Raw genomic sequence first — 27,011 nt, forward strand, 5'->3', positions numbered from 1 at the left:
GTCCTTTATCAAGCAGCTACAGTAGTCTAGCACTGTGCCACACGCCAAGTTATATTTTGCTGTGTCATCTTATAACACTTAATATTTATAGCACTTACAGTCTGCACTATTGCAGGATGTGACTTGTACTTGTTTTCATTCTCCTTGCATTATAGGTGTATTTTTTTTAATGTATCTATGTATCTACCTCCCCTATGTGGGTTTAATTTCCTTCAGTATGAAGGAAATTGATTACTATTGATTGATTACTATAATCAATCATCTTAATGGTCAACCATGACATCTGCACAGTGTGATGCATATTGTGGGTGACAATCTATGTTTGTTTGCATAAATAAATGATTTTGTAAAGTATTTTTAATATATCCCTTTCCATTTCTGAACTTCATATCCATAGGTATCATCAAGACAGCCTTGCTCAACATGGATCGTGAAAACAGGGAGCAGTACCAAGTGGTGATTCAAGCCAAGGATATGGGTGGACAGATGGGGGGATTGTCTGGGACCACCACAGTGAACATCACGCTGACGGATGTCAATGACAACCCTCCCCGGTTTCCCCAGAGTAGGAACATTTGATTGAATGAGTGTCTTCAGTGCACTTTTGTAAAACTGTAACTTTAAGAATGATATTTATTTCCCGTTATTATTATTAATTGCCAAAGTCAGTGAATTTAGTAAGAACTGGCACATTTATTAAAATGAGTGGACAACACTGATGCTCAGTAGATGTGAACATTTATTGGTAATTAGCTGAGCGATAGTCTGATATGGTTATTATAAAAGCAACATCATTATTTTATTTTTCCTTATTAATAAGACCACCACAGGCATAAATATGCTTGTGCAGAACATATGTATACAAGCCTGCTGCTGTTAGGAAAAATTTGACTTTATATTTTGTGAATTTAATCAGGCATGTAATCTCCCTTAAGTCCTCACGAGGCTTTGCAAGGGGAGGATTTATCATTTTACTGTTTCTAAAAATACAACTGTGGAAATAACTATTTACTTAATCCATTTGTAATCATAAATAGTTTTCTACATTATGGTTAATTGAGATACCAAAAGTCATCTCTAAAATCTTTAACGCTCATGATTAGGTAAGAAGGACGATAAAGGAGAAACCAGCATTCATAAATGCCCACTCTGTCTCAAGCAGTACACTTGACCCTTTCACTTAGAGACCTCACATAGGTACTGGTTTTAATGACATTTTTCTTCCAGGATCAAAATTCCTTTCTGACTATGATTTCCTAAGAAAACGACCTGAATCCTGTCTTCCAGGAGAAAACAGCTGCCATCATTAAGTAGAAAACCCACTTACTCAAGCGTGGCCCTTTTGTAAAGCTGGTCAGCTAATAAGGGCTTCTTTTATAATGGAGATACACACAGATCAACAGGAAATAGTTTTATCTTGTTTACTTTTTTCAAGTATTTTAATCACAGTTAAATGCAAAAACAGAATAGCTAACTAATTTCTGATTTAACGGGGAGAAGAAAGGTTTTTATGAACGCTAAAACATCCCCCACAGAGGCCTGAAATGAAAATATCAGAATCACCAGCACATTTCCCAGAAACCTCCTTTTCCATATGGGGACGTCCTGGGGAAGGATAACAGAAGGATTACCCATACCACAGGACCTTCCCCCTCTGTGCTCTCTCCTTGAATAAATAGACTGTGATCATTACTGCGTAATGTCCCGAGGCAAGGGACCAGAGAATATAGAAAGGGGCTGGAGGCACCCGAAAGGGAAGTGGAATACACTAGAGAAAAACTTGGCATGTTTTATCATTTTACCAAGGATGAGCTCAATCAATACTTAGTGGATTAAATATTGTTGAAGGACTATATTTTAGTAGTGTCATAGTCTATAAATTTTTTTTCCAAAGCAATTTGTGTAAATAGTTGGCAAAATGTAATGGGTGAGAATAGAATAAGTTTTGTTTTTACTATTTGTCTGTTCCTAAGCACATGCTGGCCTGACAGATCTAATTGAAACTCACATGTACTCTCCTTCAACGTCTTTTCCAACATGAGAAAAGTATATGTCTAGCTTTTAAATTAGTAATATAAATACAAGAATGGGAGAAATCTATGCATAGAAAAAACACTAGTAAAATTTAAAGGAAGAAATTAGTCAAAATTAGAAAAAATTAAGAGATTTTTTCTCAATGTATTTATCTATATCCCTAACTGCAACTAGACCAGCTTCATGTAGGAGTGAAGGAATCTCTACTTGGATACATTCTGGAAGTGCTGTAATTTGTTTTCACCTTCAGTTATTATTAGCAATGACAGAAAGAGCTCTTTTAAAGAACACCTAGTAATTGGCTTAAAGTCACAGTTCAGGTTAAATTCTTTTTTATTCTTTCTGCTAGATTACATTAACAGGGGTCTTTGCAACCTTCTGCACCCTCCTTTCACAGTTCAAACTTTCTCACAATCACACCAAAAACTTGGAAGCCTACTTACAGGACAAGAAAAGTGTTTTCCCTTTGCCACGAGACAGGTCATGAAATAGAAGAAATATTCTTAATAATCATGAAAGTAAAAACGTTAAGGAGACTAGGGCACCATTAATTATTTTAAGGAAAGCACGAATCTGCCTGCATCCATGGTAATGTGTGAACGAACTCCTAGAAAATGGGTTTTGTTTTTAGTATGATGGAGTGTAATTAGTCTATGTTTGACTTATTTCTGTCTGGTGATTAATAGGTACATACCAGTTTAAAACCCCTGAATCATCTCCGCCGGGTACACCAATTGGCAGGATCAAAGCCAGTGATGCCGACCTGGGAGAAAATGCTGAAATTGAGTACAGCATTACAGAGGGAGAGGGGCTGGACATGTTCGATGTCATCACCGATCAGGAAACCCAGGAAGGGATTATAACTGTCAAAAAGGTAATGCATTTTTTAAAATACCACACAAATGAAGGCATTTACTTTTCTCTGGTCCCTAAGTAACTGGGGGCAATTACATCTCACATGAACGTTCCTCTCAAGTCTTGTTTTATTAATTTTCTTTTTAAGACCTAGTCTAATTACATTGAGAGTTCTTTGGTTGGCTTTCAGGGGTCCTCAATAATCTTATACATTCATTAATTCCGTACTTTCAATAAATTTTTATTAAAAACTTCCTAAGTAAATAAACAATATAAACAAATGATATACAAAAAATACATGAAATAAATAATGTAAGTGAAGAATAAATTTAAAAACAGTTCCAGACACTGTTCTAGATGCTGGAGGTGCAATAGTACATTCAACAGGATGGTCTCTCCTCTCAGGGAACTGCTCCCATGGACAAGGAAGCAAATAAACAAAGAAACATGTATAACTACAAACTCCATTACGTGCTTTGAAGGAAGAGAATAATACAAGCAGTGATAAAGATGGTTTGAATTAGAGAGGATATATAAAGACCACAAAAATAAAGTAGCAATATTTCCTGCAAGCTCTTTAGCTACTTTTTGGAACACAATAATAAAGATTTTATATTCTTAATTCCTATTTTCCCCTATGTACTTATTCACTATTTAACCCGCAGAATTGTTTGGTACCACGGAGCAGTATACTAAAATATGGCAAAAATTAAAAACCAATAAACCGTGTGCTTCAAAGCTGAAAATAATATTAGTTTTGGTTACTTTTTTTTTAAAGATTTCACTTTTATCATGTATGGTGTAATATCTTCTCTCTCCTGTCGCATATTGTTGTATTTGCTGGTAAATATAAGCGTAAGTAGATGTAAATAAGAAGAAAAATTTTCATCTTAAGCTTTGGATTACATGCCTTAATATCTGGAAACACAATAAAACATGTTTAAGTGGCATTCAGATCAATGTTTTATACTATAATATAATTAGGAGGCCCATTAGTGTGCATTAACCTTTTTAATATTCTTAGTGCCTTATCAGATTCAAACTGAAATTTTGCCTAGCCGACTAAATCACATTCACTAACATCTTGATTAATTGTGTTTCTCGTGAGCCTTGTCATATTATCATCTAAAACTAAAAGTCAGCAACAAGCATTTGGGTTCACTATGTCTCCAGAAGCAGAGATACTTCTCCTAAAGACCTCTGACAACAATGATCATTACTTTCTTTGGCAAGTAATTAGCCGGACGCCCTTATCAGGATATCACTTGGAATATTTTATCAACTCACGCTAAAAAAAAACCCATTTATAATCTATTTTATCTGAATGAAGAACAGGGAATCATGCTGCAGACCAGTGGTTCTCCATCCTGGCTGCACAGTAGAATCACTAGGGGAGGTGTTTAAAAGTATAGATTGCCATCCCCACCCCAGATATTCTGGTTTAATGGTCCAGGGTGGGGCTCAGATATTGGCAATTTTTTTAAATTAAAAAAAAATTTTTTTGGCCGTACCACGCAGCATGTGGGATCTTAGTTCCCTGACCAGGGATTGAACCCACACCCACTGCAGTGGAAGCACAGAGTCTTAACCACTGGACTGCCGGGGAAGTCCCTTGGCAAATTTTAAGCACTCATTAGCTGTTCAATTACAGCCAAATGTGACAACATCTGACACAGAAGGATCTACTACATATTTGCCAACCTGCCCCTGGCGAGGCTCCCTGTAGTCAAATATAAGGATTTTTTTTAAAGGGGGCCTGTTCTAGGTTCCCTCCTGCTTCTAGGTTCCCTCTCTTGCCCATCATAACTTGCACCCGTGGTGCGTGATTTCAGCCCACACTTCCATCAGGATTGTGTGGTATCTGAATTCCAATGTCTTTATCCAGTATCACGCTGTGTAGTGATGTCTCAAAGCAATATGATCACTTTCATTTATCAGTGATTTGCACTAAAAATGGCTCATGCCTTGGCTTTCTGTGTCTTGGCTGCTTTAAATATGTCACTTCTTCCTCCCCGCACCCCCCGCAAGCTCTTGGACTTTGAAAAGAAGAAAGTGTACAGCCTCAAAGTGGAAGCCTCCAACCCTCACATTGAACCCCGCTTTCTCTACCTGGGTCCATTCAAAGATTCAGCCACAGTTAAAATTATGGTGGAAGATGTAGACGAGCCCCCTGTCTTCAGCAAACTGGCCTACATCCTACAAATAAGAGAAGATGCTCAGATAAATACGACAATAGGCTCAGTCACAGCCCAAGATCCAGATGCTGCCCGAAATCCTGTCAAGTAAGCACACTTCTGTGACATGTCTCTTCCATAAGTTTGTTGACTTATATTCAAATATTCACTTGTAAGTTGGAAAAGAGGAATCCTGTTTTTCCAATTAGTTTTCTCTTCCTGAAAAACTACTTTAAAGTACCTTTACTAACTCTGCTCTCCTTGCTCATCATAAAATATTATTTTAGCAACGATGTAAACCTAAAAAACTCAAAATTGGGGGTGAAAAAACATAAAATGACCTATAAGGAGGTTACTGCTTACATGGAAGTGGTACAAGGTAATGCAACTGAATGGTCTGGATTTTTTTTTTTTTTTTTTTAGGTCTTAGATTTGTCAGAGATTGGTATGGAATGGAGAAAGCATTTTTAACAAACAAGGCGCTGTGCTTGAAAGTCAGTTTTTCAAGCGTGGAAGAACCCACCATGTAACACTTACAGGCAGAATTATGCTCCATTTGGATGCGTAATTTTTTTCTGTTGCAGACACGGATAAAAACAAGCACTGTTTCATGATATACGTCTGTGAAATCCTGGGGAAATTAAATTAATAGAGCTGAATCCAAATATATACTACGTAAGCAAGCTCTATTTTCCCTGTACTTTCCTTACACCTTCGTTGTAAATCATGTTGTAAGAAAGCCTCATTGCCCTTTGAGACCACCACTGCTTAAGCATTCTAGAATCTCATCATGAAAGCACTGGAGTCAACAACTTTGAGCCTTTACCAGTAGCTTAGTTGACTAGATGAGAAAAGTGCTAAACCAGAATAGTATTGTGTAAATTATTCCTCCCGAAGAAAGTAAGCAGACTGAGAAGCTGTACCCATGAGTCTACAGATCTATTCTGATCAGGGCACTTGCCGTGTGCCAGGCATGTTCTAGGCACTAGAGATATGACAGAGAACAGTACCAAGTCCTGAACTCATGGAGCTTACATTCTAATTGGGGAAGAAAGAAATAAGCAAATGATAAATATATGCTATGTCAGGTGAAACTAAAGTGTAAGCAGTAAAATAAGACAGAGTATAGAAAACAAAGGGTATCTGGGGTACTATTTTAGATAGTGTGGTCAGGCTTGGCCTTGTTGGAAATCATCTGAGTAAAGATTTGAATGAAATGAAGGGATGAACCACACTGCTCTTTGGGGGAGGAACATGCCAACAAGAGGGGAAAGCAAGGGTAAGGTCTGATATCAGAGCTTGCTTGGCAGGTAGGAGGAGAGGCCTCCGCAGCTGAGAGAGGGATGCAGGCTGGGAGTGGCACGGTATGAGGCGACAGGGAGGTTTGGTAGGTGGTGAGTGAAGCAGGGCCTACTGGGGTTTGTAGGCGCTGGTAACCACTGGATTTTTTTGTGATTGAGGTAAGAAGCCACTGGAGAGCTTTGGGTAGAAAAGTCAACTAATCCAAAACTACTCTCTAAGAGGACCACATTGGCTGCTGCATGAAGAATACTATTGCACATGAAAGAGTTTGAGGCTCTAAGGCAGTCGTTTTCCAACTTTTTAGCCATTGAGCCCTTGAGTTCAACTTTTTAGCCATTGAGTTCAAATGAAACCTCATGGCAAGTCCCACATCTAAGACTCAAAAATGCCTGGCTTATTTTCAGGGAATAATTTTAAATCTTTGGGAAAACAGACTCTGTTGTCTTATCATTCTACTGGAATACGTGTAGGCTCCTTAAATTGGATGATGGGCAACCCAAAGCAGCCACATGAGAGCCCCATGGGTCAAGTGTTCCTCCGTATACATTTAACATTATTAATAAGGAAAATGAAGGACGGCCTCTGCTCCTACAACACAAATAACCTTAAGTACTTTCCCAACGTGCTGAGTTCGTTCTACTGCATAAGACAAAAATCTTAGCAGGTCCACATCAAGACCAATTTAAAGGTGCTAATGCTGGAAGTTTATAAATATGAGCTTCGGTTACCTCTTTGATCAGTCAACATGCTTTTAACTGAAAGAGATAATGTCTTCTGGGAATGTAGGCTTCATTTTTATGTCTGTTTTACTTTTTATACCAAATACCACTTTTACCCATTGCAATTATATTATGTTTTATTACAGGAAGTAGTTAGCTTGTCAGATTAGGCTGGCTGTCAGCTAATTTTAAAGTTTTTTCTGCCAGCCTTCCCTTGGTACATATGGATTTCATATATAGATATAGCTTTAAGGATAAAAATACACATAGATATATTGGTATATAGATGCATATTCCAGTGGGGTTTTTTATAGGATAAACTGATTCTTATATTCGGAAATTACAACCACACATAGTTTTTGGTTATGCAAGACATAAATATTGCACAAGTAAGTGCTAGACACAATGTTAGGTGCACAATTAATACTGGAGAATTCTTCCCCCAAACAATGATTTATCATTATGTAAGCACAAATCTTTAATTCTTTAATTACATAAAATACTTTTCTTCCAACAACTTCATATCACAAATGTCCTTTGATTTCCATGGAAGTCTTATAAAATGTCACTCTGAATACTTCTTATGAAAAATTTACATGCAAACACATTTTCTTTTCCTGACCCACAAATATCCCTTCAGGATACATGAGAAGACAAATTATTGAATCACAGAATACAGTAAAGTTCTAGGGAATAAAACGAGGTACCTAGCAGAATGATCTGCTATAATCATGATGAGATTGGTTACCTTTTTCCTTATCAGTTATTAATGTGACTGGACAGTAAATTTCTGGATATAAATAGAAATTACTTTGGAAAGAAAAACAACAAACAAATGAGGCCTTGTGTGCCTCAAATGAGATATCTTTCCTAAACAATGTAGACATTTTAGGTTTTCTATTAATTTTTAAAGCCCCAATTAAGGAAAGAAAATAATACACAATTATGGTATTTCCTAAACAGTCCTCTCTCTTTAAAATCAAAAGCCACCTTCAAGTAAAAATTCCTCACCCCTTACCCTTTATTTCAAGGCTTGATTGGAAAATACGATTACTCGTAAAACTTAAAACTATAGCAGGAAGAAAAGAGGCAAAGAGCAAGAAAAGATTACTGCTGTGTATAATTGTTAACAGCTTATAAAGGCAATAAGCATCATGTCTTAAACTTGACATTTTTCATGAAAGAAAAAAATATATTTGTAGAAAATTATTAAATTCCTTACAAAGGCTATGAATACTGAGATTTCCTTTTTGGTAATTATGTCCTATAAATATTTATCATTCTCAAAAATGAAGAAAGGTGATCAAGCAAGTTCAATGCAATTGGCTTTTTTTTTTTTTTTTTTTTTTTTTTTTTGCGGTACGCGAGCCTCTCACTGTCATGGCCTCTCCCGCTGCGGAGCACAGGCTCCGGACGCGCAGGCTCAGCGGCCATGGCTCACGGGCCCAGCCGCTCCGCGGCATGTGGGATCTTCCCAGACCGGGGTACGGACCCGTGTCCCCTGCATCGGCAGGCAGACTCTCAACCACTGCACCACCAGGGAAGCCCCTAAATTCTTAAATGGCAAAACAGTAGCTATTTCATCTGTTTGAAACCTTTTGATAATAAAACACTAGATTTATGTAAACTGAAACTAAAATTCCATCTTGACATATATGTATCCATTGTGAACTTCATTAATTCTCTTTAAAATCAAGTTTAAATAGCCTACAATAATGGAATATATATTTTTTAGACACCTGCTAGATGACAAAAATAGATTTTATTAAGATAACATTGTTTATTATAATTCACTAGTAGTACTTTAAAACAAAATAATTAATTGAAATAGAATCTTGGAACATGATACACTATTTGCAAGTTAGTAACAAGAGTTTTTTTAAAAAGCATTCGTAATACTTCCACATGTGTATGACTAGGTAGGACATTTACTTAAAATATATTTCTACTGAGTTGACATTTTAAAATTTCCTATCATGATGTACATTTTGAGAATTCAGCTGAAATAGGCAATTTTTTGTTCATAATGGCCTTCGCATATCAACTTTCTTCTGAGTTTTCTCTTTAATGCTCCCCCCATAAAACGGCGTATACATATTTTCCCCTTACATATGACTATCCAGACACTAGTAATAAATTTATAAAGAAGATAACGTTTCTCAAAATCTACTAGTCTTTCATCAATTCCAGCGTTGAAGACTTTGTCCTGTTTTGGTTTCTAAAGCACCTCTTGGTTTTCTTTGAATTCTCCAAACTCTCCTTTTTAAAGATTTATCAAATTCCTACTCTACTCTGGGCACTGTTCTAGTCCCTGTGGGTCTCCATTCTCCCGTTCATCCTTTAAGCAAGTCCATTCTTTGCATTTTTCCCATTCTCTTCCTAGAGTGTTGAATAGGAAATCTAGGTTGTCAGTCTGGATGTTTATCTTGAGCTTCCTGAACGTTCCTCAGGCACCTCAGCCTCAACATATCAAAACTGGAACTTATGATCTTCCCCAAATCCTGTTCTTCACTCCTATCATTTGTGACAGCACCGTCCAACCGTTCTCCACAATTCAGCCAGTGATCTTTGTTAAGCATGAGTCAGATGGTGACACCCCTCTGCTTAAAATCCATTGGAAGATCCACATCCAGTTCAAATAAACTCCAGCTCCTCCCCACAGCCAGCCCATCCTTCTGCAGTCCCGACTGTGGATCTCTCCGCAAGCTCATCTGCTATTTCCCTCTCCAGATTCACTAACCTCAGCCACATTAACCATCTTTTGCTTTTTCAACATAACGATTTTTTAAATAAAATGGATAATAGAAAAGTAGCCAATAACCCTACTTATGCACACACACACACACACACACACACACACACACATTAAAGTCCTAACCAAATGTCTAAAAACTTAAGTTAAAATGTAACAATTACTATATAAACTTGATCTAAATTACATTTTTTTAAATGAAACTTTAGTAATGATACTCAGAATCATGCAACTTGTCTAGTGGGTGTACTATTAAGACCTCAATTGTAAAGAAATAATTTATCAGAATATTTTGCTTAATATTAAGTTACCGATATTCAAATACGTGCTACAGGTAGAAAAAAATTCACGTAACAGATTTTCTGGGAATAGTTTTAGGATGCGAGAATAGCAAATCAAAGAAAACCTTTCTAAATTCTGCTCTGCATTATCAGGTATTCTGTTGATCGACACACAGATATGGACAGAATATTCAACATCGATTCTGGAAATGGTTCAATTTTTACATCGAAACTTCTTGACCGAGAAACATTGCTGTGGCACAACATTACAGTGATAGCAACAGAGATCAGTAAGTCCACCCTTTTACCACTGCTGTCCCTGATTGACAGAGACAGCATCTCCACAAGGGCTAGTGAAATGCGGCTGAAACTCGTCACCATGTATTGATGATCCCACTCGATACTTATTGAGGGAAAGAGCTCTGCAATGATTTGCACTAATGTTTCTTCTAGACACATGTTGGTTCGTTCCTAAAGGCAGAAGCAACTGTGGAAGTTCTGCAGTTTGGGAACAATAAAACAGGAATGCATCTGTCAACCTAGGTTGAATTGGTACATGTTGGATTTGATTCCAAAAAGCTTATAAATCAGAACATTACAGAAGCAGCTAAAAGAAATGGGCTCACAGACGTTGTGTGTGTGTGGCCGGGAGGAGGGGGTGGAGATCAAGTATATTCTAAAATGTAGTCACTGTTTAGAAATCTTCTGGATAGTCATCCTTTAGCTTTCTGTAGAATGTCTATTTCAAAACTGTTACAGAATTAAGAGATATAAATTGTAACTTTTTCATGGTACACCAAAGTGACTACTACTAATCACCAATACTAATCAACACAATGTTTAGAATGAATTTTATGGCAGTCCCCGTGAAATTTAAGGCAGAGAAAAATAGGGCCAAAGGAATACTTCAAATAAAACGGTTATATACAGTGAAAACTGTATAATGTAAACACAATGTATAGACCTAAGTAGATGAAAGAAAAAGGATCTTTAAAATAACATTGAAATGTTTGAAAATAGGCTTCTAAATTATAGCTCATTTTTTAGTTTTTGTTTTTGATTTTTAAAGTTCAAACATTTTTAGCTCAGTGGGGTATCTAGTGTGAAATACTCCATATAAAATGGTATAATACAGTAATATTCTTTGTCAACATAACTCATGAGATTTGAAGTGACTGAAAGATATTGACTAGAATAACAACCAACGTGGACAAAATGAAGCATTGCTTTCTGATAGTGATAAGAACTCCTCATTATAAATTTGTTAGGTAGGAATCTGATTTTCAGAATTTATGTGGACTAATGTGGATACCAATGACTGAGAATACTTCAAGCTTTAAAATTACAAAATTATTTCCCACTGAAAAGATCATTTTTTATAACATCATGAAATTTTATTTTTTACTGAAGTAGTCATCTCGTGTGTATTTTAAACTTTGTACCTAAAAATTTCTGTTTTTAAGATTTAATGTTTCTATGATATCTCTGAAAGTACTAGTGATAAAGATCTTTTAAAACTTCATCTTCTGCAGTTCTAACTTGGGAAGAATAATGTGAGCAAAATTTTAGATGCAAAGGAACCTAAGAATCTTATTGTCTAAACTTCTTAACTACCTTTGATGCCAAGAGCCAAGAGCTTGTATTAAACCAACACTCTCCCACTCCAGGGCCATTGCACCTGCCATTTCCTCTACCTCGAGAGCCGGAAATATTCACATGGCTTAATCCTTCTCTTCATTCATAACTCTATGCAAATGGCATCTCATCAGAGAAGTCAATCCTGGTCATCTCATACAAAGCAGCACCTCCATCTCTCTCCAGTCCCTTTTGCCTGTTTAATTTCTCCATAGCATTTGCCGTCTGGCACATTATATATTTATGTGTTTACAGTTCGCCTACCCCCATAAGAACAATGCTCCAGGAAGCAGGATCTTTGTTATGTACCCCAAACAGTGGCTGGCACTACTTAGATATTAGATGCTCATTAAATATTTATGAAGTGAACAAACAAATAGACATGAGTGAAGTGAGTGAAGAGACCTGAGGTAAGAGACTCCAGCTCCTGATTCTTAGAACAGGAATCTGCCTTCCATACTACCCAGGAGATTATCAGAGATGACAGCCAAAATACTTCATTTATCTCAGGTCTTCAAACACTGATTCTGCTCTATCATAATCCTAGATGAGCAGCCTAGGCTTTGGAGTCAGACAGACCCAAGTTTGAGTCTAGGCTCCAGTCCTTACTATCTCTGTGAATATGGACAAGTTACCTAACTTCTCTGTGTCTCATCTATAATATGATGTGTTTCCTCATCTATAGTATGGGGGCAATAATTATATTTATCTCAGAAGTTTATAAGGATTAAATAAAATATAACAAAGTGCTCAGCACAATGTCTAGCTCTCAAACTAAAAAACTAAGACCATTAACAATCATTATTATCCCATCCTTTTTCCTTCTGCCCACATTTTTCCCATCTGCCTACTTCCTTGGCCTCCTTTAAAATATGCTTCTAAAATTCCTTTCCTGGAGAGCTTTTCTTTATTTTGTGTTACTCTGGGGTTTGTTATACAGTTGCACTGTACCAATAGAAGTAGCTTTGTCTCCTAGATATTTCCGTCAGGTGTATCCAACTCCAGAAGTACCAAACAATCTAATTCTACTTTTTTGTGACTATGATGATACATAATTCACTGTGGTACTCACAGGAGCCTTGGGGAATCTATGTATGAATGAGAAAGGAGTGAGTAACCATCATCTAAAGGGGCTGGCCATCAACATATAAATGCCTATTCCTTTCTTTTTGGCATTTTGCAGATAATCCAAAGCAAAGCAGCCGAGTACCGCTGTATATTAAAGTTCTAGATGTCAATGACAACCCTCCAGAATTTGCTGAATTCTATGAAACCTTTGTCTGTGAAAAAGCAAAAGCAGATCAGGTGAGTTTCAAAAGAAAGTAAATTAATTAGCTCAGATTAATTTAGATCTTCTAATAATTCAGATGATACACAGAGCTGAGGGCAAGTTTTGAATTATCTATGAGATAAATGCCAACAAAATTATTACTATAAATAAGAACCACGATGAATGTTTAACTTGCATAAGAGAACAAACAGTTTTTAAGAACAGGAAGTTCATCAGTCTCAAAGACTGATGCTGATCCCAAATCAGTCTTAAGTTTTGACATAAAATAGATTAGTCACAGCTTTATTGGAAAAATCTTTACTGGTGAGCAGATACTTTTAATTACCATATATACTGGAAAGTAAAAGCTAGAACATATTTTACAATTGCCTATAATTCATAGTTTCACTTACTTACATTGCCCATCTGTACAAGCAGTACAAATTCATGAATGTTTTACTGTTTTACACATTTGTCCCCACCTGAAATCGGTCTTTTCTGACAGTGATATAAAAACTATGTTACAGTTTGTCAAAATAGAAGTGCACTGTTAAAATGTATGTTAAAATGAAAAGCTGAAGTTGTGTGTTTTATATTCAAATTAGCTTTTTTTTGCAGCTTGACGGCTTATGTATATGCCAAGATTGAATTTCTAAGCAGGCTGTCCAAAGAGTGCCTCCATTTACTTAAGCTGCAATATTGTCATAGATCATTGTGATATTTTATAGCTTGCTATCACTCTAGGGCCATGTTTCTCAACCCAGGTGATACTGCCCCCCAGGGGACATTTGGCAATGTCTGGGGACATTTCCGATTGTGACAAGGAAGAGGGTACTGCTGGATTGAAGGGAGGAGACCAGGCTTGCTGCTAAAAATGCTACAGTGCGCAGGACAGCTCCACAACAAAGTACTGTCCCTGGCTCTACTTCCAGCCTATTAGTTCTTTGCATACAGTGGATTCATTGTAAATTTTCTAGAGGCTATCATTTTAAAAGTAAAATTAGAAATCATTTGATCAAGCCATTTACTGCAAAACTGTAAGAAACACTGTTGAGTCAGCAAGACTTGATGGCAGCTTTATGGTTTCAATTTTAGTTGATTCAGACCCTACGAGCCGTTGACAAGGATGACCCTTACAGCGGGCACCAATTCTCGTTCTCTTTGGCCCCAGAAGCAGCCAGTGGCTCAAACTTTACCATTCAAGACAACAAAGGTAAATGAGCCCAAGTTGCCTTGTCTGTCTATATATCTATATCTGCATCTATTATCTGTCTACTCCCATCACAATTGATCCAATATATAACATGGTTTCCACTTCCATTCACCACTTTGCTTTCCGGTTCCAGACAACACAGCGGGAATCTTAACTCGGAAAAATGGCTACAATAGACACGAGATGAGCACCTATCTCCTGCCTGTGGTCATATCAGACAATGACTACCCAGTCCAAAGCAGCACTGGGACAGTGACTGTCCGGGTCTGTGCGTGTGACCACCAAGGGAACATGCAGTCCTGCCACGCGGAGGCCCTCGTCCACCCCACGGGACTGAGCACGGGGGCTCTGGTTGCCATCCTGCTGTGCATCGTGACCCTACTAGGTAAACTGCTTCTCCCTGCATCCTATCTCCCCGTGCTGAGGGGCACACACTGTTACTGTGGCTCTCTAGATTTATCCGCCTCCCCCATTAAGGCATACAGCCCGATCTAGGTGAGGAGAGTTATGTGCTGAGAATCTTATGTGGTTCACCCGTGAACTAGTTTTTGCTTGAAAATGGCTTTGGAGAATGAACAGCTGTGAAACTTGCCCATGTCTTTCCCTACCCAGGGAGTCATTCCACCAAAAGAATCTCTTTTCTATCAGACTGGGAATGAACCACAGGGGGATTTGAGGGCAATATAAATATGCCCTTTCCATTTCATTTGTTGTTTAATATTTAACCTGGCAAACGTTAAATTTTCAAAGAACAAAAGTCATTGGACATGGGGTATGTAATGAAGGCCATTTCTACAAAGGTAAAGTTTAAAGATCAATGGGAAAGTGGAAAGAGAAATGTGATGACTTTTTTTTTTCCCATACAGGAGAATAAATCGTGGTGAAATTTTCTTTATCTCAGAAAACTTATTTGGATCCACCCACTTAAATAACTACCTTCTTAGCATTGCTCTCTGATTGCCACATACACAATGTCTATTATTTCTCAGACTCTCAATAATAAATAACGTTTGTGACTCAGGAAATAAATCTTTGACCTAAAAGAAATGAATGAATAGTGAAAATCAAGATCTAATGGTGAATCAAAGGAAATTTTTACCCCCAACCAACTAATTAAGTGCACAAGTTGAGCTCAAAATGCTCCAAAGTCCCTTGACTGTTGTGAACTAAGAAATCAAATGCTAGTTAATGCAGCCCTTCAAAAAAAAAGTTAAGATTTGAGAAGCTTGCCTACACCATGGGGGGAAAAAATAAGCCAGAGTTAACCTGGATTTCACAGAAGGAGAAAAACTCCTTTTTAAAAAATGACAATATAGTGACTTCGAAAAGCGGAAAGGAAAACCTCCATTTCTCCAAGAAGAGAAAGCCTAGGGATCCCTGTTCAAGAGTTTCACGTTCCAGATCAACTCTGCTAATTATAACAGAGTCTTGAAACTCAGCTAAAGAACTGTGATTCTCTTTGTCAGCTAAGATTTGGGGGAAGTATTTTAAGATATGAGGGTAAATAAAAACTGACAGTATGCAAAGACAAATCAGTGTTCTAATGGTGTGAGTCTGTAAAAACTGTTTTCCAAGAGAAAGATATGAATATTCTTTTTGATTAAAAAAAGAGGTTATATGGGCTTCCCTGGTGGCGCAGTGGTTGAGAGTCCGCCTGCCGATGCAGGGGACACGGGTTCGTGCCCCGGTCCGGGAAGATCCCACATGCCGCGGAGTGGCTAGGCCCGTGAGCCACGGCCGCTGAGCCTGTGCGTCCGGAGCCTGTGCTCCCCGGCGGGAGAGGCCACAACAGTGACAGGCCCGCGTACCGCAAAAAAAAAAAAAAAAGAGGTTATTTTTAGAAGGGCTAGACTGGCATGCCATACTCAGGTAGAATTCCATGGACTCATGGTCTATGGAGGAAGAGCCAGCCTTCATCTCATAGAGGTCATGCTTCCCTTCCCTCATCATCTACCCACTTTGTCCTCCCCCTTAGTTTCCTTCTAACCAGCTCCCTATGTCCTCTCTTTTCATCTTTTCCCTCCAGTGACTTCACTGTCTCCTCATTACTTCTAATTTGCCTCAGTGTTTCCCACATCTTGTCTAGTCTCTTTGGAATTCTGTACCTAATTAAAAAGGAGAAAAATGGGAGCTAATCTTTACTAGGCTCACAGCATGGGCTAGACACTGGGCAAGATGCTTTACAAATGTCTTTCTCACTTAATCCTCAGAACCATCTAGTCTATATTTATCTGCATCTTACATATGAAAACAGAGGCCCCAGGGTGTGAAGCCAAGTTACACAGCTAACAGGTGGTAGAGCTAAGTTCCAAACGCAGGTCTTTACCCTGCCGACCCCTGGTGCTTCCACACCGTACTCTATTTTCTCCATGAACTTATAGAATGCAGTGTAACTTTCAGGCTGAAAGAGAGCTCGAACTAAAAATGAGACCATTGAAGAAAGTGGCCGCAAACCTGAGAGTTGGTAAGAGAAGGAAAGCCACATTGATATAGGAGGAAATCTGCCGTCAAGAAAGTGGATCATGTGGCATCTGTTGTTTTTGTCAATAAAGCAACAGTAAAAACAACTACTACATCTCGTGCTTCTTTGGTGCTTTAGAGTTGGCATAATAACTTTCACACTGGGCACTGTGTTATCGCTTCTCTTTTACAGAGAAGGAAACTGACTTAGAAAGGTCGGATCGTTTAAGTGAACCTAGATCTGCTGATCTCAGATGCCTTGCTACCTTCCAGTTTTATGATGGGATTTGAACACCAATTTGTCCAAGCACGCTGGCCCCAAATATCTCACTGCTGTCCTCTGGACTCAAGGGGGTAGAGAAAAGGGAAGGGCTCAGTTACAGAGAAGGCAGCATTTTACTTTCTCAGAGTGTTTTTGTTCCATGTGCTTAGAACTCACATTTTCGGTTTATAAAAATTAGCTTTGAAAAAGATCTTCCTTTTAGACAGTTACACCCTCAAGAAATTCTGTTCAGATGTGCATTGGGCCAATAAGAAAAGATATAGGCAGTTGTAACAGTAGGAGAATTAGGCAGTGCACAAATGCCTTTAAATTACTGAATGTGCCCTCTGTCTTCTAGACAATTGCACTTTCAGGTGTGCACAGGAGTAAAAGACAAGATATAGGCACCTTAAGCTGCGGAAAAATCAGGAAGTGATAAATGCCTGCTATCTTGCCTTAAACGTTGGAATGAACCTGTGTCCATCAGAATTTATTTCTTTGAGCGACAGTTAGCTTGATTCTATTCTCTATCCCAAAGGCTGTCCTTATTTACAACCCTCTGTTTTGCAAATCCGCATCACACTGGAAACCAGCATAAAAGGTAGATTAAGAGCATCCCTCCACCCAAAGCTGTGCAATTTTCCACCCACCTGGACCCCCGGGTAAAGTGAAGGCGTACAAAGAACACACAGCCCCACTTGACATGGCCCTTCCTACTCCGCTCGTCTCCCCGGCACCTCACACGCTGCAGGCACACCCCCACCCCGTGGCCTTCCTCCTAGCTCTGTCCTTTTCTCCAGATAGTTCCTTACATAACTCCTCATCTCTTTGCTCAGATGTTACTTCCTCAATGATGCAGTCTCCCCCCCAGAAAATATATACAGCCCCTCAAACGTCCACGGAAGTCCTTCCCGTCCTCCTTACTCTGCCCTACTTTTTCTTGTTTCCATTGCAGTTATCACCTTATAATAATTTCCTTATTTATTACATACATTGTTTTTTTCTGTCTCTATCCGCCACCCCACCACCACCACTCCTGCCTCCCTTTTTCAGACAGGCTCTTGATCTTTTTTTTTTTTTTTATTGATAATGCTTAGAACTATACCTGGCACAGAGTTGGCACTAAATAAATATTTATTGAATGAACAAGTAAATAAATACCCTGAATGAAAGGGATAAATGAGGCATCAGGATACTCTCTGGCAGCAAAAGAGAATGTGTACCGTTACACAACCGCATGCTTGAAAACAGCAAAATTGCATATCCTTTAGAAATAGTCTACAATCCAAACATGCTTCAAAGCAGGGTAATTAAGAGTACAGGCTTTTTAGTCTGACTGACCTAGATTTCAATTGTTTGTACACGTGACATCTCTAAACCTCAATTTCCTCTTATGTAAAATAGAGTTATAATGATGGTACCTACTTTGTAAGACTATTATGATAATTAAATTCGATTCAGTATGTAAAGCACTTAGCACAGTGCTTGGCACATAGAACTATCTCGATAGATCACCAATTATTAATACTATTAACATCTGAAATGTTAAATATATAGACACCTGGGTGTGCCTATATCCATTAATATAGAGATAGATATACACATCCACCAAAAGCCATTATTCTGCAATTTTTATTGTGATAATTCAATTTGCACGGCTCATAAAAACTGGACCATGTTATGGATGAGAGAGTAAAGAGGTGTTACTGGTACTAATCTCCCATGGACAACCCCAGGTTAACAATGCATTTTCTGCCCTGGATGGCTGTTTTCTCTCCAAGCTGTCAGTATGTTGTCACTTTCCCATCTATGTGTTCATTCATGGATGTGTCTCTTTACAGGTAGCCAGCTGTTTTCTACCCAACCAGCTATGAAGAAACGTCAGGAGCTATTTGTTTTTGTTTTTGTTTTTTTTGCGGTACACGGGCCTCTCACTGTTGTGGCCTCTCCCGTTGCGGAGCACAGGCTCCAGACGCGCAGGCTCAGCGGCCATGGCTCACGGGCCCAGCCGCTCCGCGGCATGTGGGATCTTCCCGCACCGGGGCACGAACCCGTGTCCCCTGCATCGGCAGGTGGACTCTAAACCACTGCGCCACCAGGGAAGCCCACGTCAGGAGCTATTTAAACACAGCTCTTGCTTTGCCTCTAATCCGAATTAGGAAAAATCAAAAGAACAAACATTCCGGTCAACAGACTTACAGAACATGAAACTCTGAGAGATTTTTGAAGTTCCCACTCAAATGTGTTTGTTTTGTTTAGCCTAAACACAGATAATCTGGCATGTGCACTATTACCTGCCCCCTTCAAACTGGCTGATCTTGAAGTCCAAAACGGCTTTCTGAATTGTATCTGGGTCTCTGCAGGTATTACCTGTCCTTATATGTAAGAAAGGTATCCAAACATCCACGTCTCTACTTTGGGTTTTAAACTAACTTTATACTTTTCTCGGGAAAAACAAAGAAGGCATCAGTGCAAAAGTTATTTTAGAAGTGGAGTTATGCAAACCCTTCGACACATCCCCGAAGGTGCCAGCCTTGTACTTATAAACAGTTTCAGAGCATTTCAGGTGTTCAGCATAATTTTCACTCTTACTGCAGTGCTCTCACTGTGTTTGAGCTCTTTTTTATTATTATTTTTTTTTCCCTTACCTTGAAACTAGTCTGCCATTTCAAAGCAAGAAGGAACTACTGACAAAACATGAAGGTGTTCTATCCTCTACTTAAATCCTAACTTTCTTTCAAATAGTTACTCGATTTGGGGGTGGGAGAGGGTCATGGTTTGATCATGCGTGGAGGCACGTGCAACCTTAAGGAAGCAAAAGTTGAGTCTCGAGTAGTTTCCTCGAAAACTTTGAAAACTTCACTTTGGAGCAGTGTTTCTTCCTGATGTTAATTGGTCGGCAAATTAACTTTCCCTTCCCTCGCTGTTTTGTTTCTGCTTCCAGTGACAGTGGTGTTGTTTGCGGCTCTCAGGCGACAGCGGAAAAAAGAACCTTTGATCATTTCCAAAGAGGACATCAGAGACAACATTGTCAGTTACAACGACGAAGGTGGGGGAGAGGAGGACACCCAGGCCTTTGATATCGGCACCCTGAGGAATCCCGAAGCCATAGAGGACAGCAAATTACGCAGGGACATTGTGCCCGAAGCCCTTTTTCTACCCCGACGGACTCCAGCAGCTTGTGATAACACCGACGTCCGAGATTTCATTAACCAAAGGTTAAAGGAAAATGACACGGACCCCACTGCCCCGCCCTACGACTCCTTGGCCACCTTCGCCTACGAGGGTACCGGTTCGGTGGCCGATTCCCTGAGCTCGCTGGAGTCGGTGACCACGGATGGAGACCAGGACTACGAATACCTTAGTGACTGGGGGCCTCGGTTCAAAAAGCTCGCAGATATGTACGGAGGGGTGGACAGTGACAAGGACTCCTAATATGTTGCCTTTTTCATTTTCCAGTACGACACTGAAACATGTGAAGTGGCTCTTTCTTTCTATTTATCCACCGCTCCGTGAAGGGTTCTCTGTTCTACCCGTTCCAAAAGTTAATGGCTGCAGTCCGTGCGGATCCAATGTTAGAGACTTTTTTTCTAGTACACTTTTATGAGCTTCTGAGAGGCAAATGTTTATTTTTTAGCGCATCCAGTTAACCATGTCAGCCCAACAGGCACCGTGCTGGAGGAGAGGATGGGGAGTAATCCTTTCCCCTGTTCTCTTAGTGCAGGTTTGGAACATGCTCGATTTCACTGGCCTGGTCTCATAGTACATTGCATTGACTCAAGGTCAGCTGACTGCTCTGTACATTTCACATGCTAATGGGATAAGGGATTATACTTTATAAGAATATAGTTTTAGTTAAAGAAATGAAGGAGGAACCACTGCTCCTGGTATATCAGCTCACAAGGAGATGATGAACTATATATGGGTGTGTATTTCTGTTACAAAGAATTTCAAATGATATTTGCCAGTCCTGTTTATCCTTCATGATCTTTTTCTGGCACCAGTGACTATTCAAAACATCAGATCCACCAACGTTTTGAGATTCGCCTTCTTCTTTAGGAAATGATGCCAATTAAATGGTAACATTCAAAGATAACCAAAAAAAAAAAAACCTTAATAAGACCTCATTCCTTGCCACTGACTCATAATTTGTTATATATTAGACATACAAAAGTTTGCCCTTGCACCATATAAAGGGAAAAGAAAAAGAAAAATAGATAATCAATGTTAACAAAGGAAATATTTAGCATATTTTAAAGTTTGGGCCACCAAATGTATCATGGATCACTTGAAATTATTTCAGCCATCAGTAGGCTAATTACAAATACGTCTAAATTGTTTAGAAAGTTCTTGAAGGAACTTTTCTGAGACAAAGTTTAACTCCTTGTCTGTAATTGTCAGTATTATTCTAATATACTTGAAAGTAGCAGTGTGAATACAATAATTCATATTCTTCAGATACGTTTTATACAATTAAGTTGCATTAGTGAAGGTAGATTAAATAAAACTCAGATCCCTCTCTCAGAGTCTAATGGGGAGGTAAGAGCCAGTCACACTTGAACTTGACACCCTGCCCTTCACATTTGGAAATATCCGTATATTTATATAACATGATACATATAGAAGAACACTGAAATCACGGTGAAAACCTACATATTACATGTTTGGAAAACACTTAAAAAGGGAATACTTGGATTCCCTTCAACAAGGGTGTTTAAGATTGTAATTAAAATGATAGCTGACTTTCAAAAGCATTAACATTTTTTCATTGTTTTTAACTTTGTTCCCACGGCAATCCCTGCCCTCATCTTTGAACGAATGATAAAGTAATGGTCTCAAACTGCAACAGAAAAGTAATGTACAATCCATCAAACCCATTATTTCTCTAATTATGCAATTAGCATCATAGTTATCGTCCAGAGGACCCAAGTGAACTGAACTAATCCTTTTGGCAGGTTCAGATCATTTATTTCATATGCTGTTCTAATGATTTTTGTCATTAGACTCTTACATTGTGCAGTCATCAGAAATTTCCAAAGTACTGTAACGAAACATCCTTGTTTTGAAAACTTGGAAAAAAACAGGCTCTGTATGTATATAATATGTACTTAAGAATACGCTGACTTCAATTATTAGTCTTAGGGATTTATTTTCAATTAATGGTAATTTTCTACAGATAATCTTAGTGCCATTTCCATTTGGGGATAATGTCCTATCAGCACATACTTTCTATTTGGAAACACACTGTTGTTTAGTAGTTAAGTTCTAAATAGGTTTATTACCCAGGAAGTAAAGACAGCACCTTTAAAATAAGAGAAATATAGTCTTTGGGGTTACCCAATGAGAGTGAAAATTTTTTACAACCATATTATTCCTTGTGTTTCCTGAATGGATGGACTTCCCTGTATACTAGCAAGTATTTCATGGTTGGGCTGTTTCCTGCTTACAAGGTTTTCTTTTCTAGTTCTTCACACACGCACAGACATACACACACACAGGAACGCAGACAAAATACTACAGGAGGGCTTCACTGTAATGAGTCGATATATATGATAGTCACAGGTAAGTGTTGAAAAAAAGATAGCTTAGGAAAGTTAATTATAAGAACTAGTTATTTATAGCAATAGAACAGCACCTTAATCACACAAATTACTGTAAAATTTAAGAGCTCTCTATCCTTATATTTCATGTCATGTAATAAAGTATACCAAGAAAGATAGTCCTGTAAAAGAAAAGTATCATCAGAAGTCTTCCTTCTAAAATTTTGGCATTAATTGGAATGTGTGTGGGTTGATGCCAGCAACTTCCATGTTTAAGGGTAAGGTTTACGCTTTCCTCCTAAAGTGAAAGTAAGAAGTTCTGTAGTGGAACTTCTGAGGTGTGATTGGAAGTTATCTTATTCCACCCTGAAGATGGGACAGTTATACCAAGAGCAGGTTAATATGACTAAGTACATAACTGTTAAATCTCTTACCACAAAAGCTGATGATGAAGTGAATCTCTAAGAAGCTGGATAGATTGGAGCTGAATATTTTGCACAAGGGTCCTATAAATGTCAAGACTGAGTAACATTTTCCTAAAATTAAAGCTGCCTGATGTCGTGGAAACAATAAGAGCCATAGTTCCATCATTCTGTTCTGGTCTCACTTCCTTCCACCAAGACATCCGGTCAAGAACCTGGGTTGACATGAATGACTGGAGAAAACATTAGCTTTCAGCTCAGTTTTCACACTGTCTCTGTCCTGATATTAGATGTTTGTGATGAGAAAGAAGGAAATTGAGAAGAGGTAAAGTTGTTTTAATATTTGCTTTAATCACTGTGAAACTAAAATGCATTAAGTATAGGGAGATTGCCTTCGTGGGTTGTTTCAAGAACTTTGAGGCCCTTCTCACTTTTTTTTTTTTTTTTTTTGCCCTCTATTCAAAGGAGAAAGTTTCTTCATCACTGAGATGTTCCCTAGAATAAGCTGAAATTTTGAAAACATTAAGCTATTGTGCATAAGTTTAAAGCCCCTTCACTTCATGGCACTTTCTTCTGAAAGGCCTGGAAAACATTCATTCCCAAATAAAAGACTAAATCAAATGAGGGAGAATCAAAACTGGTTTCATAGAGCCATAAGAGAGGGGACCTGGGCCCAGAAAATATATGTTTTTGTAAGAGCTTTCCTAGCTTTACAGTTTAGGTGCCTATAGGGAGGTCTGGATACAAATCGACTCCATTTTCAGATGGAATAACACCTGGTGTTATATTCTAACTCAGTACAAAAATTTTGGTTTAGTGTTCATTTTCAGCTCCCAAAAAGTTATACAAAAAGTTCTTATAAGTTGAATCTCTATCTTAGAAGCATCCAAATTTTATGGATCCAAACTAACTTCAGAATGTTTTCATTCATTTCACTTTTAGGTAATTTTTAAATTTAAACATTTAAGTGATACGTACATTTGAGGTGTTCTGATTTGCTGAGCAATACCTTATACCAAATGCTTTGTCTTGAAATGGGTATTTCACTGGAGATAATCATGTATAAACTACGAATTGGGCATTCCTCAATTCTATATACTTGAGGACCATTAAAAAAGTATGCAGTTGAAAGGAAAGAAGAAACTTGATTCCTGGGCACAAACTAAATATTTAAAGCAGGTACAGCTAAATTCATTTTCCCCAGAGACTGAACGAACCACCAAATAAATTATTTTTTCATAGTCACTAGTGTTGAAGTGGTGTAATTACTTTGGAAGAACACTAAAAAGTCATGATCTCCACTATTTTGAAAGGTATCCTCTGAAAAGGATCATTTTAGTGTAATTTTATTCTTTTTTTTTTTTTTTTTTTTTTGGTCTAGAGGAAATCTTTTTTGAATTGTGACAGGAGATTAAAAATCCAAGCAGTCTACTATTACCACTACAACCCAGCCTCCTTTAACAGATAATAAGAGTGGAAAGATTAAGACTTCGTGTGTGCATCTTCAGGAAAATGAACTATTTCCTGAGGTCTGACAGCGGCTTTCTTTTCTAGAGAATACAAAATTACAGTATCATCTCCTTAAAAGTTCAGTGATTCTTACGGTTGCAGCATTTTTAATCTCCCTTTGGCATCTTTATGGAATAATTTTCTAAAGGGATAATTCTCTACTAAAAAATATCGGACCCCGACCATATTTTCTGTGCAGAGCAATACATTGACTCACACACTTGTTAAAAGTTAATAAAGAAATAGTTCATTTTTAAAACCAGAAGTTTATGGTCTCTGCATTGTCAATTTAATTTAAGCATTGCTGAGACAATCTTTAATCTACTCCCCATTTGGTAATACCTTATTTATGATGCAGTTTCATTTTTTAATTTGGGGGGAACGTTTGCCCGACAGAGCCAGCAGATGAAAGTGCTGAAAGGAGGTGAAATGGAAACAAAGCCTATTACCCACTGCATTTCAGACAGGACCAGGCACTTAGCCGAAGAGCCATTGGGTTATTAGATTAATTTCAAAAGAGCTTTTACAAGTTGCTTAATTCCCTTTTTTTAAAAACGCATGGACCACAAACTCAAATTTCTCCTCAAATGGGGTTAATCCGACAAATGAGGCATGGACCCAGCGTTGTGGAAAAAGCATTCCACTATAATGAGATCTTGGTCTTTCTTGCAAGACTGTGCTATTTATGTAAATACGTCTAGAGGCACCTGCTATAAGCTTTTAGTTTTCTATGATCTATTAGTTTAGTGTTTATTAAGGAATCATATGTATAGAATTACTAGGCATTCAGGAGGAATTCTGTGTAGCAAACGAAAACTGATCTGCTCGGGAGAAACATAGGAGCGATTCAAAACCACTGTACTATTTTGTTTGTGATTATTTTCATTGCTTTGAAAGTAAACTGCATAAGAATAGGACTTAAAATAATTGCTATGGGCATCTTCAGTAGTACCAAGCTAAGGCAACATGGCATTCTCCTACAGTGATTTGTGATTTTAAACCCCCAAAATAAAAGCTTTTTGGTATTGATTGTTTTTAATTAAAAATACTCCCAAGTATAAATTGAAGCTGATACCACCCTGGAAGATTTACTGACTGGAGTGCTCAGTTCATGTGGTTTTTCTCGGTATCGCTCATGTCTTTGGCAACAACACCTGATGGAAACAATCACTGCTCAGCTTTCATCCACATTTCTAGCTAGGGAGATTTTCATAACTTCACAGTTTACACGAGAAAGTTTTCTGTATTAGAAGAATGGGGTTGAGACAATTACCTTATAGCTCAGTGTGGTCGGGCCTTTTGTTGTAGTCAAATGGCAAATACACGCTCCTTGTAATGGCTTCTTTTATTTTCCTTTGTTTTCTTAGACGTAAAAATTTGAAAAGAATGCAATTTAAAAAGTGATTTCTCACAAAGAGTAAATATGCCTTTTGCAAATCAATTTTTGTAACAAGTTATTTATATGATATTACTTAATAAACTGGTTTTTTCTAACTTGTTTTTTTTTTTCAGTTCTCTCAAACTGTTTGTAATCAGAGATCTTTAAAATGTACATACTGATACACACTTTATCTTTCCAAATCTGCTGTTTTAACCTCTCAGAGAGCTAGCTAAAGCCAACTTGTTATACAATAATTAGCTTGTAAACAACAGTTTCTCCCAGCCAGCAATATATATCATTGGCAGGGCCCTGCAGACTTCTTACCACTGGGACATCAAGAATTCTACTGTTATTTATGGAATCGCTGTATTAAGAAAGCTGATTATCCTCATGGTAATTGCTTTAGATAAAAAAGGACAGTTCTATATTTTTGCCCATCCCAAATCTCCATCCTTCATTTCCCTCCCATACAAGCAATTATCTATGGATCTCTGATTTAAAAAAGAAAAAGGGGGTCTTCCCTGGTGACGCAGTGGTTGAGAGTCTGCCTGCCGATGCAGGGGGACACGGGTTCATGCCCCGGTCCGGGAAGATCCCACATGCCGCGGAGCGGCTGGGCCCGTGAGCCATGGCCGCTGAGCCTGCGCTCCGGACGCGGGAGAGGCCACAACAGTGAGAGGCCCGTGTACCGCAAATAAATAAATAAATAAAAATTAAAAAAGAAAAAGGGTTAGTCCAAAGGGGAATAAGAATAAAATCCTTCCAGCATTCTTATACTATGAGTAAATAAAATGTTTTCAGCATATTCAGAGCTATAATATTTTACCCGCTTGCTCTTTTTTAAGCTGCCTCCTATTCTAGAGGAAGTTTCCCAATTTTTTAATTGGGAGAATTGAATTCATTGCTTTGCTACGGCGATTTTTATTTATTCATTCATTTGTTCAGTATACAGCAGGCACTCCACTGTGTGCTGTGGAATATTCAACAATAAGCCAGATATATTTTTCCCTTCTCTCCAGATGCCTGTCCATGAGGAAGGGCTGTCATAAACTCATAACTAGAGTACCTACCAGAAGGTGGCATGGGATGTTTTCAGAGAGGTATATATGAAAATGTTCATAGGATTTCATAGGATGGAGAAACTCTTTCTGCCCAGATACAGGAGGGTGTGGGAGGTTTAGGAATTAGTGAGATTGAGACAA

At 38.2% G+C, this 27,011-nt stretch overlaps 1 protein-coding gene across 3 annotated transcripts in view; it reads left to right on the plus strand.

Annotated features, from left to right (window-relative positions):
• CDH6 (cadherin 6) overlaps positions 1 to 25,996 on the plus strand; it is a 131,129-nt gene extending 105,133 nt beyond the window's left edge. For 2 of the 3 annotated variants that reach the window (XM_019930212.3, XM_073802034.1), the window contains exons 5-12: positions 398 to 565; positions 2,721 to 2,908; positions 4,918 to 5,171; positions 10,271 to 10,407; positions 12,936 to 13,057; positions 14,118 to 14,235; positions 14,369 to 14,620; positions 19,902 to 25,995. In XM_019930212.3, coding sequence (XP_019785771.1) covers positions 398 to 565; positions 2,721 to 2,908; positions 4,918 to 5,171; positions 10,271 to 10,407; positions 12,936 to 13,057; positions 14,118 to 14,235; positions 14,369 to 14,620; positions 19,902 to 20,392 — 1,730 coding nt within the window. In that variant the 3' untranslated portion in view covers positions 20,393 to 25,995. Of the gene's footprint in view, positions 1 to 397; positions 566 to 590; positions 2,909 to 4,917; positions 5,172 to 10,270; positions 10,408 to 12,935; positions 13,058 to 14,117; positions 14,236 to 14,368; positions 14,621 to 19,901 lie in introns of those variants that run through there. The other variant, XM_073802035.1, reaches the window with a different exon arrangement.
• The last annotated feature ends 1,015 nt before the right edge of the window (positions 25,997 to 27,011 follow it).

The sequence above is a fragment of the Tursiops truncatus genome, chromosome 3 (genome assembly GCF_011762595.2).
Source record: "Tursiops truncatus isolate mTurTru1 chromosome 3, mTurTru1.mat.Y, whole genome shotgun sequence".
NCBI classification, from domain to species: domain Eukaryota; kingdom Metazoa; phylum Chordata; class Mammalia; order Artiodactyla; family Delphinidae; genus Tursiops; species Tursiops truncatus.